The sequence below is a fragment of the Leptonotus elevatus genome, chromosome 5 (assembly GCF_054856555.1).
Source record: "Leptonotus elevatus isolate MCC_2025b chromosome 5, RoL_Lele_1.0, whole genome shotgun sequence".
In the NCBI taxonomy this organism is placed as follows: Eukaryota; Metazoa; Chordata; class Actinopteri; order Syngnathiformes; family Syngnathidae; genus Leptonotus; species Leptonotus elevatus.
Window position 1 is genome coordinate 22,025,699 of NC_141243.1, and position 17,624 is coordinate 22,043,322.

The window sequence follows — 17,624 nt, forward strand, 5'->3', positions numbered from 1 at the left end:
ATACATCACTAATTAACGCAGAAAACGACTAATTTAAAATAAATAATAATAATAATAAAAAATAAAAAAAAACGTGTGTATTTGTCATTAGTACTAGATATTTTAAATATTCTTTGCTATGAGTGAGTCCTGTGTATGCGGGTTGCTTCCAAGGGTAGGCAGTAGTTGTCAGACACTAAAGACGAAGAAGATTTTAGACGAGTCTTGCTGCAGCACTGATCTGTATATAAGTGGATAGCTGCTAGGCCAAAGACTTTTGAAGCCGCGAGAACGCCATATTACTACTCCCAAGAAACGTTTCTCCACATACGATCCTATACATTTACAGAAATTGGAAAACATTTTAGTCAATACTTTGTAAAACTAGCATGATTTATGATGTTTTAAATTTGTTAAACATAAACAAGAGGACTTTAGACATTTTACAACATGCCTTAAATACATGTCTAAATTATATAGCCTACTAAATGTTATATATATATAACACCAACCTATAATTCAACAAAAGATGCCTCTGCCAAATCTAATATTGGGGTCTAAGGAACTGAGCGATAAAAGAAAAGGGGGTCTTCAAAGATGGGAGTGGTAAAATGGTCGCCCTGTGGCTTCAATGGCTTGCACGGGTGTGTATGGGTTATCAGCTATCCAGTAATATAGCATATCAGTGAGCTAGACCCTCTCTTGGAAGATTTTGGTGGTGGAACAAACATGGCGGCACGTGTGGGTTGTGAACATTATGCGCGGAGCTGCTTATTGAAAGTAAGTTTGTTTTCTTAGTCGTCCCTTCTCATTTACCTCATACATTAACACCAAATACAATTCAAATGTAGGAATGAACCCCTGGTACAATAAGTATTTGTGGTGACTTATGCAAACAACGAGCCTAGCCTACGCTTGTTACTTACGCATATCTATGCACGTTGCATCAGTATATTCATAATAGTGCACGATAGTCCTAGCGTTTGGGAAATCGTACTTGCTCTCCAGTCAGATAACGTGCTAATTTAGCTTCATGCCGTGTGATGATATCCTAGATGTTAATCACAATCATCAATTGTTATTTTGCCGTGAACGGCTCTGATTGGTCAGTCGCATGGCGTGAATATATATTTTAAAATTTATATTTTTACCGGGATCACCGTCCAGATTGGCCGTGAATAGGTTATGTTTGCGTGGTGCGTACGCTTCTGGGAATTGGATATTTTGCCGTGAGTCACGCGCTGTGCGTGGCTCATGCCTCGAGTCTCCCCTTCGGTCTCTTTTCGCCAAGTTTTAGTTACTCTATATAATACTCTAACCCGAACAATAACCGTCAGAGTAATTGTTCGATTATTCAACAAACACGTGCAATAAAACGGCTTGTTTACAACTCCCGTCAGGGTGCACATTTTTGATTCACGGCCAAATAACGCTATGTGGCGAATTGCCAGTCATGACAAAAATAATCACTGCGAAATATTGTGGCATACGGTGAGCTTCATGGCTGATGAGGCACTTATATTGCAGTCGTTTTTACAAATGAGTAAACAATCTAAGTTATTTTCTGTTATGCCTCCCCAAGGAACAGGTTCCCCTTCCAAAGCAAGAAATTAAATAACAGCTCCCCGCTTCTATGGACATCCAACAGTGATGTACTGGTAATTTCCAAAATTGGATTTTGTTTTTGTTTTTATAGATACATCTTCAAACAAAAAGTATCTAAACTGCAAACTGTTGTTTGAATTTTTTTTTAGATCGTTAGTATATTAAATTAAATTGTGCTCATTACTTTTTGACAGCCCCTTATGGCTGCTGGTTGTTTCATTAGCACTGCTGACTTGGGACACGGGGACCGAGTTTCAAACACTAACGTCCAGTTGGGTCCTTAGGCAAGACCCTTTACACTACATGCCGATTCCCAGCCACTGCCAGGTGCCAATCCTGGATAAAAAGGGGTGGGTTGCATCAGAAAGGGCATCCGGTGTAAAAACTTTACCAAACATGTCATGCGAGTGACCCCTGACAAAAGCCGAAAGCCACTTTTTCTTCTTTTTGACAGCCCCTCATAATAGTGTGTTGGTATTGAGGGGTAGGTAAAAGTTAAGAAATGTTTCACATATCCCAGTTTACGACAGGTACTTAACACCACAACTGCATATCATTGGAAGGCAGCACATTGCCCTATGCTGGCACGCTCAAAGCTCAGTCGGGGAAAGGCGGGAGGGATTGAGTGGGGATTCAATTTAGGGTAATTGAAAATGGGTGAGAAATGTCTATGGTTGTAATTATTACTATGTGGGTATAATATAATGATGAATATTATATTTGTGTCATCTAGGCACCTTGCTGTGGTAAACTGTATGTGTGTAGGCTGTGCCATGATGCAGATGAGAACCACCAGATGGACCGATTTAAAGTGGAGGAGGTGCAATGTTCTGAGTGTCAAACATTACAGCAGGTAAATTACATCATAATCCTTTGCTCCATCAACACATTATAGTTGAACTTGAAATGTGGTTGGTTATTACCTACACTTGGCCACTACAACACTATCAAATGATATGGAATTTTATTTTAATTTGATACACGACAACATTTTCAGCTCAAAAATTAAGTGTATTTTGTTGAACATACATGAATTTATTGCACCAGGTGTTCATTACATTGCATCTGACCACCATCTAAATATTATCTCTCGCCCTTTGCTAGGCACAACAGGCATGCCAACAGTGTCATGTGCAATTTGGGGAGTATTACTGTGACATTTGCCACTTGTTTGACAAGGATAAAAAACAGTACCACTGTCATCCCTGTGGCATATGTAGGTGAGTGACTACATTTGTCAATCCCTATTTTTGCTTCTTGTAACTTTTTGTATGCAAAAATGGTACATCAATGAATGTGCTAATGAGTAATTTTCCTTCAGGATCGGGCCAAGAGAGAAGTATTTCCATTGTGAGAAGTGCAATTTGTGTTTAGCGCAGGACCTGCAAGGGAACCACAAAGTGATTATCAGTGTGCATTTCCCCAAACATTTCAGATCATAAATATCTTTTGGGGATGAGGAACTATATTTTAACTGCTTTTTTTTGTTTGATCCTTTCTGTCTTCCAGTGTGTTGAGAATGTTTCCAGGCAGAACTGCCCAGTGTGTATGGAGGTAATGAAATGTATTCATTCAATGGGCTGGTTAGGAAAGCAATGCTGGATGTGTGGCTTCCATATTCATTTACAGACGTAATATTTTGCGTGCACATACAGGATATCCACACGTCTCGAATTGGGGCACACGTTCTTCCCTGTGGTCACCTTCTCCATAAGTATAATTATTCACACTTCCATACAATCTCTGCTCTGTTTTTAATAATTAAGTGCATATTTTGAGCATCAATGTTACACAGTTGTGACTTAAAGCTACAAAATAACATTTGTTATTGCAGGAGCTGTTTTGATGACATGGTCAGAACTAGGTATGTCTATTGCACAGTAATTGGCTGATGTTTTTTTTTAAGTACTGGTAGTATATTTCAGCCTGTCATGTTTTTTTTTTTTAAGGCTGTCAAACGATGACATTTTTAAATCAGATTAATCACATTTTAGAATTTTGATTAATCACTTAATAGAAAAGGCTTTTTTATCAACATTTTTTCTCCGCCAAATTTGAAGAGCACCGGTTATGTGTTAATTATTTTAACATTTCATGTTATGAGGATGTCTTCAACATTGTTTGGTCCACTGCACATGCTCCTCCTCTTTTTCTAATAAGTTAATTACTTGCATAACTTAAAATGGAAAGAAATGACCCCAATATTTTGACATGAACAAATATTCTAAATGTGATGCGCAAACATTTGTTAAATGCTTTACTTTAATGCATGTAATTGTGTTTATTGCTCAAACACAACCTGTGCTACCTTAAACGTAGCCATCCGCTGTCACGCTAAAGGATAATCTATGGTCAAAATTATTAAATGCGATTAATCTGTGTTAATTGATGATTAATGCGAAAAATGTTTGCGAGTGATTAATCGGTTAACGCTTTAACTTTGACAGCACTAGTTTTTTCCCCCCACTAATAACATATTACCATTTCCTTTTTGTTGTAGTGCTTATCGCTGCCCTCTTTGCATGCACTCTGTCTGCAACATGGAAGAACACTGGAATCAGATAGACAAAGAGATTGCCCAGTCACCGATGCCCACTGAGTACCAGGGTACCACTGTCAAAGTATGCAGCATTTTGGTTTAAATTATTTGTTTTAGTTAGTGACTAATAGAACAAAAAGTTGGCACACGCATCATATTAAATGTATGTTATTAAAAATAAATGCATCATAACTTTTCTTTCTTTTTAATTAATTTCTTCCCCCCACCCCCCAACCCCCCAAACCCAAACCCAAACCCCACCCCTTTGCTCAGATTATGTGCAATGACTGCCAAGCCCACTGTACAGTGCCTTTTCATGTCCTGGGGATGAAGTGTGCTGGCTGCGGCTCCTATAACACTGCACAGGATGGAGGACTCATTCAGCAGCCTCAACAGCAGCATCCAGAGCCAGAGAATGACAATGAGCCAGATACAAATGCAGAGCAGCAACATGATCAATCTGAGTCAGCTTCGCCACATTAGCACAAACAGTATCTCACAAAAGTGAGTACAACCCTCACCTTTCTGCAGATATTGGATTAACAACTTTTCATGAAACAAACTGCTTTGAAGAAATTACATTTTGTCACAATAAAACAGTCTGTGTACAGTTTATATAACTGAATTTATTGTTCCCTTAAAACAGACATTAATAGCTACAATCCTGGCAACAAAAGTGATTGTACCGTAAAAATAGTCAATATCAATAGAATAAGTAAGAAAGTGTCAATATGATGAGACCAAGATAAAATAAAAATAAAAACGTGAAAAGTAAAAGTGTGTCTTACCTAGTTATGGGTAAATGAGGCCTCATGAAGCGTGTCGGCACGTTTGGTAAACTGTATTGATACTGTGTTGGCACTGTGTCAGTTACTATGTCACTCTGTTGCGCAATGGCACCCGCTGGATCTTACATCATTGCATTGCTACCAATATGCAATATTGTTTAGTAATGTTTATATTAGTGGCTGCACTGATCATTCAACCCCAATTTCCTTAATTTGGGGGGATGGGTGATCAAACCGATCCCTTAAAATAAACCAATCTTTTCCACCGGAAAGTCAGACGCTGTCCTCTTCTGCTGAGATGAATAATAAATAGGCTTTTCATTTTTTATTTGAGAGAACTACTTCATGTGCCGTTACAAGAACCCGTTTGTATTATTTCACAGATATTTTTCAATGGTTTCCAATAAGACACAATTGGAACACTGAAGGTGTATGCTGCTTGTTTTTTTTGTTTTTTATTGGAACCGGAGAAAGTTTTCTCCCAATGTTGGCAGTAAAAATGATTTGGAAAACACAAGGTATTGATTTGACTTAATGTGCAGTGGATGGAGATAAAGCCTGGAAGTTTGATGTTCAAATTAGAGCTGGGTTAAAAATAAAAAAAAGTAGATATTGAATCAATTATTTAAATATCTCTTTTCCCACAATTTCTTAAGACAATAGAATTTTAAAGGCCATTTTTTTGTATCTTACTGTTTTCTTGAAATTTACTGTTCACATGGATTTAAAAGTATTTTCTTACATTTATGAAAGACCTGACTCATTGAACTTTAAGACAAGTCAGAATCTTTTAAGTTTATATTTACAATTATTAAGTTAGAATTATAAACATATTTTCATCTCATCTTTGCTGATGTCAATGTTTGTGTCACACTTAAGTGATTAGAACACGTCTGGCTTTCATTAATAAACTAAATCATTTAAAAAGTTACTTCCTCCGCAAACTTTGGAATTTAATATTCGGGTAGTTTTTATCATGTCCTTGACATTTGCAAAGAATTTATGTTCCATAATGAATCCATATTGGATTGAAGTGAAGTAAATCGAATTAAACTCTTGTGCATCGAGATCGAATCGATTGAGAACATTTGAATCGATAACCAGCCCTAGTTCAAATGTAAAATGAACTAAATAATTCCACAAATGAAATTGTCATTTTAAAATATTATTTATAGGCGCACCGACACGAGGCATCGCTCTTATTAACTCGATGAGTGCGCTGACATGTTGATACACATGGACCCATCACTAGTCTTGCCTACAGTCAAACACGGTGGTGAGAGCTGTCATGGTCTGTGGTTGCATGAGTGCTACCAGCATTCGGGAGTCTGTGAAATACTTAAACAGAGCACGACCCCCCTGTCTCCTGAAATGGAATGCAGGGTTATATCCTGCCGAACCCAAACACAACTGTAAGATAACCACTGCCTTGTTAAAGGCATGTTTCTCGACCTAAATCCTATTGTGCATCTTGGGAGCATCCTCAAACGTAAGGTAAAGTCTTGAATATCTGCCAGCTCTGTGATGTTATCATGGAGGAGTGGAAGATGATTCCAATGTGAACCTGATGAACTCTATACCCAAGAGAGTTAAGGCAGGGCTGAAAAATAATGGCAGTTACACAAAGTATTGACACTTAGGGTATTTTAACTTAGGGGTGTACTCATTTTTGTTGCCAGGGGTTTAGCTACTAATGGCGTATTTTGAGGGCGCCATAAATCGACGCTGTTAAGCTGTACACTGACTACTTTTCATTGTCGTCCCATGAAAAAAAATATCTGCAGAAATGTGAGGCATGTACTAGATTTTTTGGAGATACTGTATATTATTTGAGATTTTCCTCATTTTCATTTACTTTTATTTTAAACGCTGCAATTGGTTGGCAATCAGTCCAGGGTGCACACCGTCTCTTGCCCAGTCATCTGGGATAGGCTCCATCAAACCTGTGACCCTAAAGCAAATGTTATTGCATATAAATGGGTATTGTAAAACTGAGTAAATATTTATATTGTATAGTTCCCACATTTCTTTTCTCACCTAAACTACAGGTTAGAAGAGAGCCAATCTGTTTTCACATTTTTAGTAAACCAAATTAACCTAACTATATTAGCATTGCATGTTTCCCTTACAAAATCATTGTAATATTATCTGATGCTGAACAGTATTTTCTGTTAAATTGGGTGGAGATGTATTTTTCAGTTAATTATACAGTAGTTACAAAGTTTGACAGTAATGAGAAATTACTCAACTATTTTTTGAACAATTACTGTTAGGAATATGCACGTATAAATATTAAGAGAACGTTTGTACATGAGGGGCTACAGATTTGAATACGCTATTTAAATAACTACTTGGTATCATAAAAAGCAATGTGGTATACCATATGTGAATTGTAAGTCTGCTACATGGATCATAATTTAAGTGACCTTTTTTCATGTTTCTAATGGCTGACTGCATGGGCTCAACACAAGTTGTCTGATGAATGCAGTACTTTTAAATCAAGTCAATAAAGTTCTAGTTTACTGTACAGTACTTTTATTGATGTGAAAATGTGAACCAATCATGTGCAATGATTATGGGGAGCGGATTTGTTCTTTCTGGATAATAGCCTAACCTTCCAACTGCTTATGTTTAAAGCAGAAGTCAAATAGAGAAGTTTCTTTGCGATATGTGCCCACATTAGTCTGAACATTGTATTCTGATTAGTGTTGCGTTTGTGGAATATGAATTTAGCGGGGGGGGGGGGGGGGGGGTTGCACCTGTTTGCACCTGTTTGCCACTTGCTGTCAACTGAAATTATCTTTACAGTGCGTCCGGGCTCAACTTGCAAACATCACGGCTCCCGTCTTCTGGGTTTGTTTACGGATTATTCAGAATACTATTTATACTAGTAGGAACAATGAAAATTGTTTCAAAGAAAAGTGATCACCTGACATCCACTTTAACTGTTCAGTTTATGCAGTTTTGGCAATGATGTAGGCCAATATTGACAATTCTGAAATATACAGTTTACATAAATACAGCCTATACATAGAGCGCCTATAGGAGTAAACCCTTGTATGCATTAGAGGGAAATGATTGCCTTGCAGGGGTGAAAGCAGCTTTCGTATATTGTCATGAGATGTGTGAGTTCCTGTTTAGCTCCTGGATGCACTGCTGCAGTTTTTAATCAAAAAGTAAACTTTTAAACGTAATAAATCAGAAGTAGATGCACAGGAGAAATATTAGTCACTTACCTCCTTGGACTCAAACATTCTACCCATAGGTAGAGTTTGTCGACAGCCCTGCAAGTCTGGCAGATAATCTGTGTAAATGGTTTAGTCATCCTCAATTTCAATACCACTTTTCCCCAGAGCAATACCAGTAAGAGTACTCGACTCGTAGTCCCCATGATACCACTAGTACTTTTGATACATATCACCCCACCACCCAAAATACTTTTTTTTTTTTTTTTTTAAAGGTCTATATATTACCTTGTAGAATTTTTCTTTTAAAAAAATGGCATGAAATTCCCCTTTCAACCCTTCACTGTTTTTTGCCCAATCCAATTTATTTAAGAAGAAAGAAATTTGAAAGTCATTACAATTCATTTACATTAAATTCCTGATGCATCAACTAAGTATCACTGACAATTATATTAGCTATACTTTCAATATTTTCTTGACTACATTGCATGTGATGGATGGCTTCACTAACAGTCCAAATAAATAAAGAATTGTAGACAGACGACTACAGGAAAACATGGAAGATGCAAACTTTATTTAAAATACTTTTGGCATCAAATTAGTCCACAGACCCAGGTTCCTAGGGAGAAGAGGGGGGGGGGTGGAAGGTAAGTCATATACCACAAACTATGGCATTGGTACATTAGGGTTACCTGGTTTTTTTCATGGTCTGCTACTGAAGTTTCTGCAGTATGAGCCACTGCAGTTTTGCCATCTAGGTCAGTCATACTTGTTCCCTTCACCGCTTCTGGATTTGCCCTGCAAATTAGATTTACAACATGCAGATTATACATTTCCAAAATATGCAGATTGTATGTTCACATTCTATTTGTCAATGATTAAGCATGGGAAATTGTTAAATTTAGGAGTGGGGGAAATAAACCTTGAGCCGGTGCTTCTCTTCCAAATCATGACAATGACAACAACAATGATAATCACTGCACTGAGGCCAGCTGCTCCAAATACAATGGGAAGCGGCATGGATTTGTCCTGACATGAATCACCACTGTAGCCCATTGAACACACACAAGTTGTTTCTTCACTGATCTCAACACAGCGTCCATTTCCACTGCAGCGCATCTGGCTGCACATTTGAGCATTAAAATTTAAACGCTGTTTGCTGCCATTTGTGGTAACGCTAACTGAGACGGGATGAGTTGATGGCACAGTCGGGAAAATTGGAGATTTGGTGATGGCAGGTAACTTGACCCCAGACCTGGGTTTTAAAATGACACCTGCAGGGACAAAATTTAACAGTGTTTCATATACATCAGTACCGTTGTATCATCCAATGTTAACATTTTCGGTTTACAAATCAAAACTCACAATTTTCATCCGAATGGTCAGCGCAGTCTACATGTCCATCACAGAACTTCTCCTCAGACTGGCAAGAAAGTTGATCCAGACATGACTTACTACCAGCTGGGCAGCGCTGCTCTGGGGAACAGTGGGTAGCATTCACATTGGCATGGTCATGGGCACACTTGCATGTTCGACCATTTGGGGTGGCCAAGCACAGGTGCTGGCAGTTGCCATTCTTCTCTTTACACTGGTTAGTGCCTGTCATATTTGGGACACCTTTAAATTCCATCTTACTCACACATTCAACTCAATTGTTTTAAGTTTTACATACCAGCCTCACTAGATTTGCTAATAGCCTTCATGCTAATCACTTCTGTGCCAACCTCAAACCACAACTTGTTCTGCTGCTGGTCATCGGTATACCAGAGTCTGGTCTTATCTATATGAGAGAAAGGAAAATGAAAGCTGTAGTTGTAAACATTGTTTGCTTTGATACTGGTAAAAATTGATAGGTGTGTTGACATTCAAAAGTCATTACCACTGACAGTCATCCAGATCAGTGTCTGTTCACTGAGCGCTACTGCAGCTAAGCCATCAGCTACCTTTAATTCTTTGTATCCAGAGCCATCTAGATGAATAGATCCAATCACATATAGACCTACAAAAAGAGCCATTAGGTTTTTGATCATATCTTAAAAATGGAACAAATCTGTCATCTCTGCACAAAGAGGCAATCCTTACTAGTGTCAGCCCAGAAAATAGTTTCTCCGTCAGTGGAGAAGACCAGAGAGTTTGGTTGGACGCCATTCTTCCACACTACTATTCTCTCAGCACCATCCATGTTGGCACACTCTACAGTAGCTACTGGGCTTGTGTCCTGCAGACGATTTGTGAAACAGACTCTGCCCCCTGGTGGGTGGAGAGCAATGGATTCCACCCCACTAATATCATCCTTTATCAAAACTGTAGTGTATACGCCACTGTAGGAGGTCACATGCAAACGTGGTTGCTTGTTGCTGCTCCAGTAGATATTGAAGGTTAGCCAGTCCAAGGCCATAGCAGTGATTGTGTCGCCAAGGAGCTTAAGAAGTTGGCCTTTTGGGACCAAATTTAAGTCCTTGAGTTTGAAGGCACTGAGGGAAGTTGTGCCGTCATCAGCCAAAAGGAGAACGTGGTCATGTAGGCTGTAGTCCATTATTGCCGCTTCATTGACATTTGGTATCTGCAAAGCTGTATGTTCAGGCCAGCCCTTCAGCTCTGCTGAAGCGTGTCGGGCCTGTAGGTAAATCTGTAGAACACATTAACATGTCCACACTTGCGTTCAATAAATTACAGTACATCAACATTGCAAAACCTTTCATGGTGTTAACCAGTAAGTAGGAACAGATGCACACACAAAAAATGCAGACCTTTGTGACAGTGGAGGGAGATAGCATCAACAGGAAGGCCGTATCAACGAAGTTGGTGCAAGTCAGACCATCGTCAGCAAGAAGAAGATCAGAGGGACACTTGCATACAGCTTTGAGCCCAGGGGCCAAAACGCACAAGTGCGAACAGTCCATCTTGCAGGGATTTTTGTAGCTTTGCTGTAATATCTGGTGCACAATCTAAAGATCAGAAATTGCAATTTAGAAGGATGGAATACTTGACTCATTAAACCATTTCCTGCAGAAAAAAAAAAAAAAAAGTATTTTGTCCAGAATGGATTTGATGACTATATTATTTTTTGTATACAATTAATACCTTTTTAAAAAAAAAACGAAAAAATAATTCCACTTGCCGTTAACTGAAGATGACATCACCTGTGCTGAGGAAGTAGGTAACTACCAATCATGGCTCACCTGTTTTCTGGGTTTAGTCAGCAAACTGAGTCATAATTGGTCGTCGTCACTTACTTCATCAGCAAAGGCAAGTGGAAAAATTAGTTTTTAAAAAGGTATTATTTCTACATGGAAAAATAACAGTCATCAAATTCATTCTGGACAAAATATTAACCTTTTACTGCTGAAAATGGTTCAATGAGTCAAGTATCCCTTTAAACAGTTTAGTTGACAATCTACTCAGGATGGTCATAAGTTATAAAGTGTGACAATACAGCAAGCTCCGATACAATTCTTCGTCAATTTCCATCCAATGGTTTACATTGTCAACTTGCCTTTACACCAAAAGGTTGTCTTGGTCTCTTCAAGAGAACGCGAACATTTTTCCCAGTAATTTTATGGGCAGTCTGCACTACTCTTCTCTTGGCATCAGACCAGTAGAGCATGTCATTGAACACAGCCAGGGAGAAAGGATTGGCCGTTTCTTTCATCTGTAGGATCTGAAATTTAAAATTAAAATACATATTTTGGGGTATTTAACTAAGAATGTTACATATGAGCACTGCGTGATTAGCCCTTTTTAAAGCAAGTCTGGAATATTTTACGGCAAACATTTTACCTGAATGTCATCTCCGTCGAGCGTTGCAGACCCTATTGCCTTTAGCCTCTCATCTGTCCAGTAGACTCTGTCAGTAAGCGTGTCTACTGCCACGCCACCTGGCCATCCTAAACTGGAGTTAACTACTGCCCGCCTCTCTGAACCATCCATTCCAGCCCTTTCAATCTTGACTATGTTACCAATTTCAGTCCAGAACATCAGCCTGATATCAATGGTGGAGGGGAGAAACAAGTAAGTATTATGAAAACTGAGGGCTTCTCGCATTGAAATAATTACCCCTTTTCTGGTAATAGTGCAAGGGAGCGAGGCTGATCCAGGTCTTCATCCAGGATAACACTGTATGGTGAATCGCCAGCAGACAGTGACAGTTTAATGGCGACAATTTGACTGTTCACACCATCAATCCAGTACACATTTCTCCCAAGCCAGTCCACAGCTAAATAATCAGCTCTCACACCTGTGAAAATAAAAAGTGGGGCTCTCATCAGTTGCAGGTTCAACCAAGTCCAGGGGTCACCAACTTTTTTTAAGATAAGAACTACTTCTGGGGTATTGATTAACACATTCACTGCCATAGATGTCAATGATTTTTTTTTTAACTGGGCTGAAAGTGAATGAAGAGCTACTAAGTTTGAAACACACTGCTGAAGTAAATTTGCTCAAATTATGACATTTTTATTAATGCTAGTCATTTACATGACATTATATGAATGATTTGTAACAATTAAGAAAAAATATATTTATGCAACATTATTTCTATAAATCTGCCAATCTTTCAATCTTCAAACGATCATTTCTACAAAACTCCTCTGAAATCATGTCTCATCACTGCCAAGTAATTTTTTAAAACAGGCCTGCGGGCTAGTCATGTCATGTGGTCCTTGGGGCCCGTAGGCTCCACGTTTGTGACCCTTGCTCTAGTCCTTGAATAGCTCATAAGCTCACTAAATTTTAACTACTATACCTCTTATTAGAGTTCCTGTGATCTTTTGCTCCAGAGACGACCACCTGATGCTGTCAGTGTCGAGACTGACCCAAAATACCATCCTTTCATGCCAGTCATAGTCGAGAGATAAAATTGCCTTCTTTGCAGAGGACGACAATACATCCAAGCTGCCACTGCGTAAGCCAAACAGGAAGAGATCCGTTTGGACCGACGACAACAGTAAAGGTTCACCTGTAGGACAACATTTCATTGAAGAAACAAATTAGAGCAGTCAAACGATTATTATTATTTTTAATCACGTCATAGAATTTTGATTAATCACAATTAAAAAGGCCTTTTAATCAAAACATTTTGCCCGCCAAATTTGAAGAGCACCTCTTATGTCAATTCATGTTATTATTAATGTTCATTTTTTGATCCACTGCACACTTATCTTCCTCTTTTTTTCTAATCCATTACTTGAATAAAAATAAATAAAAAATACCCCAGTAGTTTGACATGAGCAAATATTCTGAATGTCATACGCAAACAATTATTACCTGTTTTGCTTTAATGCATGTAGTTATGTTTATTGCTCAAATAACCTGTGCTACATTTAATGTAACCATCCACTGTCAAGCTAAAGGATCATCTGCGGACAAAATTAATAGTGCGATTAATGCGTTAATTTTTTGTGATTAATCAACAAGTTAACACGAATTCTGACAGTCACTAAAACAAATTCACTTTAAATCTCCCTTATATGTAGAAATTAGTTGCACATTAGGCCAACAAATGCATATAGTCAGCATTAACTACTGTAATTCTCTTGTTAGCGTGGTATACTACATCAATTGGATTGTCAGAGGGCAAGATCTCATGTCTAAGCTAACTTGGAGTAAAATGCAAGGTACGACCTGAACTGAAAGACTGGCAACTTGAAGCCTTGCATTAACATTGCATACACTAGTTTCAACTGTGAGGGGAAGTTGAGAGAAGTGTGCAAACTACTCGGAAATGACAAGACAATTTTAAACATTAAACAGACATTTTTTTCCAGGAACTATTAAAGCTCTTAGTTTACCCTTGATTTTGCAGTTGTGTCCATCAGCCTCCATTATGTAGCCTTTGTGACAGTCACACTTGTAGGAGCCCACGGTATTTATACACAATTGACTGCATACAGCAGAGTTGTGGTCTTCACATTCGTCAACATCAGCACAGATTATTCCATTGTCAAGGAGTTTGTAGCCTAATTCACAGCGACAACGCTGCACAGAGTAAAATATTGCAATAGTATAGTTTACTACAACCAGAATTGTACTTGAGAAAATGTTCCATTTTGTTATTTTTTGGCAGGTCTTGCTTCAAGCAGGCTTTTTGTTTTCCTTACCGGACCCTGTGGTGTGCTGAAACATCCCTGGGAGCAGTGGCTTATATCTGATTCTGCACAGTTTATATGGCAGCTTCCATCCTCATCTGAACCATCCGCACAATTGCTAATTCCATGGCACACCAGAGACTGATCCACACACTCCAGACTGCCACATTGGAACTGGTGAGGAAGACATGCAACCAACCCACCTAGGAAAATGCCACAAGATATTCAATAGATTATTTCAGGTCACATTTTACACCAAGGAATAAAAATAAAACCAAATGCAGACTCTAGTTAGTTACTCACACTCCGTTTCATCACTTCCATCATGGCAGTCCTTTGTGCCATCACACCTCCAGGTCACAGGGATACACATAGTCTTTGATTTGCATGACCACTGATAATCACCACAGCTCAGTGGAGCCACGTCAGGACAATCCTGCAATAGAAACTCATTAAAATTAGTGATAGAAACCAGGCAACCGGAGTCATGCTTTCAATTTATCACCACAAATGCACACTAGACCTTTTCATCTGTGCCATCTTTGCAGTCCTGTTCTCCATCGCAGAGCCACTCCTGAACCAGGCATTCCTTGCTCTGAGGACAACGTTGCTTGGTTATGCAGACCGGTGCTTTGATGCATCTTTCTTCATCTGAATTATCCCAACAGTCTGGGTGGCCATCACAATGCATTGTAGCTGATACGCACTGACCACTGGTACATCTAAACTCACTGGCACTGCAGTCCTTAACTACAGAAAACAGTTCAAAGAAATCACGTTTCTCATACAAGTTCAGCTTAATTAAATTGTGTTTTCTGATTTTTCTCCAACATACCACAGTTGGTCTCATCTGTGCCATCCAAACAGTCACTCTCCCCATCACAAAGGAAGCTTTCAGGAATGCAGAGGCTCCCGCCATCACAGTGATGCGCGCAGCCCTCCATGTATTTGGTACATTTCAGTTCATCAGAGCGGTCCTGACAGTGAGGCACACCATCACACACTTGATTCTTTGCTATGCATTTTTTACCATGGGCACACTGGAACTGGTCTGCAGAGGATAGCAGACAGTCAGAATTCGGAGGAATAGAAATTCTAATCAGAATGTAAATTATTTTCTTCAGCTTTCCTTAACCACACACACACAGCCATGTAGTGTTAATTTCATCAATGAAAACTAATAAATAATTTTGTCAACACACATTTTTCACCGGACTAACACTAGACTAAACTAAAACGCTCATTAATAATAAACAATAACTAAATAAATCAGTATGCATTTTTGTCTACTTCACTTAATAAAAACTGGACTAAAATCTATGGACATTTTAGCTCATGAACAAAAATTTGATACAAATTTTTAGATTTTTGTAAAATCTTGTCTTTGCTAGTCTGTCACTGACACCCCCCCCCCCTTTCAAATCTGCAGCTAGGGAGTGCAACATGCACAAACAGGAGGCAGATTCGCAGTGAATGGTTAAAAATAAAGTAAATTAGAGTTATAATGCAACATTAATCTAACGGCTATAACGTTCCGACAATAATGTTAATCAGATTGCTAACGAATGGTGGCCAATTTACTAGCTCATAGCATTGAGCCACAGTAGCCACTTGTTGATATACTGCAATTGTGTGTAAAGTTGTTTTTGATCAAAAAGTTGAGAACATTTTAAATGAAATAGTTTTAGATCTGACATGTTCAACATTATCTACTGACAAAAAAATATACAGTGGTAAAATGATAGTCCTGACTAAAACGTTGAGTTTTTTGTTGACTAAAACTAAAATAAATGTTTGTTTTCTTGAACTAAAATAAAGACTAAAATGCTAGATTTATAGTCTACTAAAAATGTATTAAATAAAAATGGGATGAGGTTGACTCAACCGTACTAAAACGAAGACTAAAAATGGCTGATAAAATTAACACTGCAGCCATGGAGAAAGAATGCACAGACAAGTTCATACGCATCTAGGGTGTACCACAAGTCACTATACAGTGTCCACCCTCTTTGAGGTCTTAGGTAAAAAGGAAAGACACTGAATTACCCTCTTGACAAGCAGATTCACATTCCTCTTCATCTGAGCCATCACTGCAGTCATCTTCTCCATCACAGACATGGTTGAAGAGGACACAGTTGCTGTTGTCTTTACAGGGTTTGGAACCCAGAGGGCACTTGATAGGTTTAGACAAAAACTTGACTGGATGTTTGGTGGTGGTTGAACCCTCTAATTTATGACATTGACAAACATATGGCTTTAGCGTCAGTCAAGCATGTGACATGGAAATGATTCCAGACATCGTTGTTCTGTTAAAACCTACCACAATTATCCTCGTCTGTTCCATCTAAACAGTCCCTTTCTGCATCACATAGCAAGGTTGCGGGTAAGCATCGATTGTTATTGTCACAGATGTGATCACATCCCTCTTGTTTTGAACAATGCAATTCATCCGACAGGTCCTGACACTGAGGTACACCATCACACACTTCGTCCTTGTCAATGCACTTCTTCCCATGGGCACACTGAAATTGGTCTGAAGTCGAACACAACACCTCAAATGTCACCCAATACTCCTTTAAATCCAGTTTATGTACATTTGTGTAGTTTTGCCTATTATTTGGCAACAATTTGATAAATAAACACCACATTCATGCTTATGACAGAAGTATTTAAAAACAAACCAGTTTAGAAAATATACCAATATTGAAATACGGTTTGAAAAATGGTGCAGTACCATTATTACAAGCGAGTTTACAATCCTCTTCATCAGATTTATCTTCACAGTCAGGCTCCCCATCGCATATATGTCTATGGGGAACACACTCCAAACCATTCTTGCACTGTATGGAGCCTAGACTGCACTTTACAGGACTGCTTTCAGCTGTAACAACCAACAAGATATAAGTTTAAAATGTCCAAACTGTTTGGCTTCAGAATTCAAATGACAATTTAGTACATTCGGATTCAGAAATGTATTTTCACATTAAAATGATAATGTAAAACTATTTGATAGGCGCAAAATAATCCTCGCCGTGTCTCACCTTCTTGCAGGGGGGCTGTCAACTGCAACAACACTGCAAAAAGACATAAATATACGGCCATCACAACATTAAAAGAAAGCGGACCAAAAAGCGCTGCACACAACACAGAAGCGTTTTATATTCGTCCAGGTGTTTTCAATACATCTTAATTGACCACGTGAGTGATAGGTGGAGCTAATGGACCGTTTATAATTGAGCGCTTGATTATGAAAAATATAAACATAGGAGACATACGATACTATCAACGTGTGGCCGACATTATCATTTACAATTAATGTCAGTTTCAAACTAAATAGCTTGTCTGATACACACATTCGTGGTTTTGTCATTATTGATCAGAAACTACTAAATAATTGGTCTAGTCCTGTTGACTATTGCTCTTAAACAGCTTGGATGTCTAA

General features: G+C 38.5%; 2 protein-coding genes across 2 annotated transcripts; one reads left to right on the forward strand and one right to left on the reverse strand.

Moving 5' to 3' along the window:
- Nucleotides 1-640: 640 nt before the first annotated feature.
- On the forward strand, nt 641-7,443 carry rchy1 (ring finger and CHY zinc finger domain containing 1). Its single transcript, XM_086077025.1, has 9 exons — nt 641-759; nt 2,318-2,437; nt 2,689-2,804; nt 2,906-2,984; nt 3,094-3,138; nt 3,240-3,298; nt 3,419-3,448; nt 4,085-4,205; nt 4,397-7,443. The coding sequence occupies exons 1-9, from the start codon at nt 709-711 to the stop codon at nt 4,604-4,606; spliced, it is 831 nt and encodes a 276-aa protein (XP_085933151.1). The 5' UTR covers nt 641-708; the 3' UTR covers nt 4,607-7,443.
- Nucleotides 7,444-8,634: 1,191 nt separating this feature from the next.
- Nucleotides 8,635-17,311, reverse strand: lrp13a (low-density lipoprotein receptor related-protein 13 a). Its single transcript, XM_086075483.1, has 21 exons — nt 17,224-17,311; nt 16,917-17,063; nt 16,503-16,715; nt 16,229-16,408; nt 15,018-15,233; nt 14,706-14,932; nt 14,486-14,618; nt 14,195-14,385; nt 13,886-14,072; nt 12,841-13,053; nt 12,153-12,333; nt 11,877-12,078; nt 11,593-11,757; nt 10,847-11,044; nt 10,179-10,725; nt 9,976-10,095; nt 9,769-9,876; nt 9,462-9,695; nt 9,019-9,370; nt 8,789-8,894; nt 8,635-8,715 (listed from the first exon to the last, which is right to left on the reverse strand). The coding sequence occupies exons 1-21, from the start codon at nt 17,282-17,284 to the stop codon at nt 8,695-8,697; spliced, it is 4,002 nt and encodes a 1,333-aa protein (XP_085931609.1). The 5' UTR covers nt 17,285-17,311; the 3' UTR covers nt 8,635-8,694.
- Between the last annotated feature and the right edge of the window lie 313 nt (nt 17,312-17,624).

Excerpts from the sequence above, each read along its gene's own strand:
- lrp13a (XM_086075483.1), bottom strand. The coding sequence starts at position 17,284 with ATGGCCGTATATTTATGTCTTTTTGCAGTGTTGTTGCAGTTGACAGCC. Across the intron at positions 15,234-16,228 it reads TGAATCTGCTTGTCAAGAGG|ACCAGTTCCAGTGTGCCCAT; the intron begins GTAATTCAGTGT and ends TATCCTCTGCAG. Across the intron at positions 14,073-14,194 it reads TCAGCACACCACAGGGTCCG|CGTTGTCGCTGTGAATTAGG; the intron begins GTAAGGAAAACA and ends TACTCTGTGCAG.
- rchy1 (XM_086077025.1), top strand. The coding sequence starts at position 709 with ATGGCGGCACGTGTGGGTTGTGAACATTATGCGCGGAGCTGCTTATTG. Across the intron at positions 2,805-2,905 it reads CATCCCTGTGGCATATGTAG|GATCGGGCCAAGAGAGAAGT; the intron begins GTGAGTGACTAC and ends ATTTTCCTTCAG. Across the intron at positions 3,299-3,418 it reads TGTGGTCACCTTCTCCATAA|GAGCTGTTTTGATGACATGG; the intron begins GTATAATTATTC and ends TTGTTATTGCAG.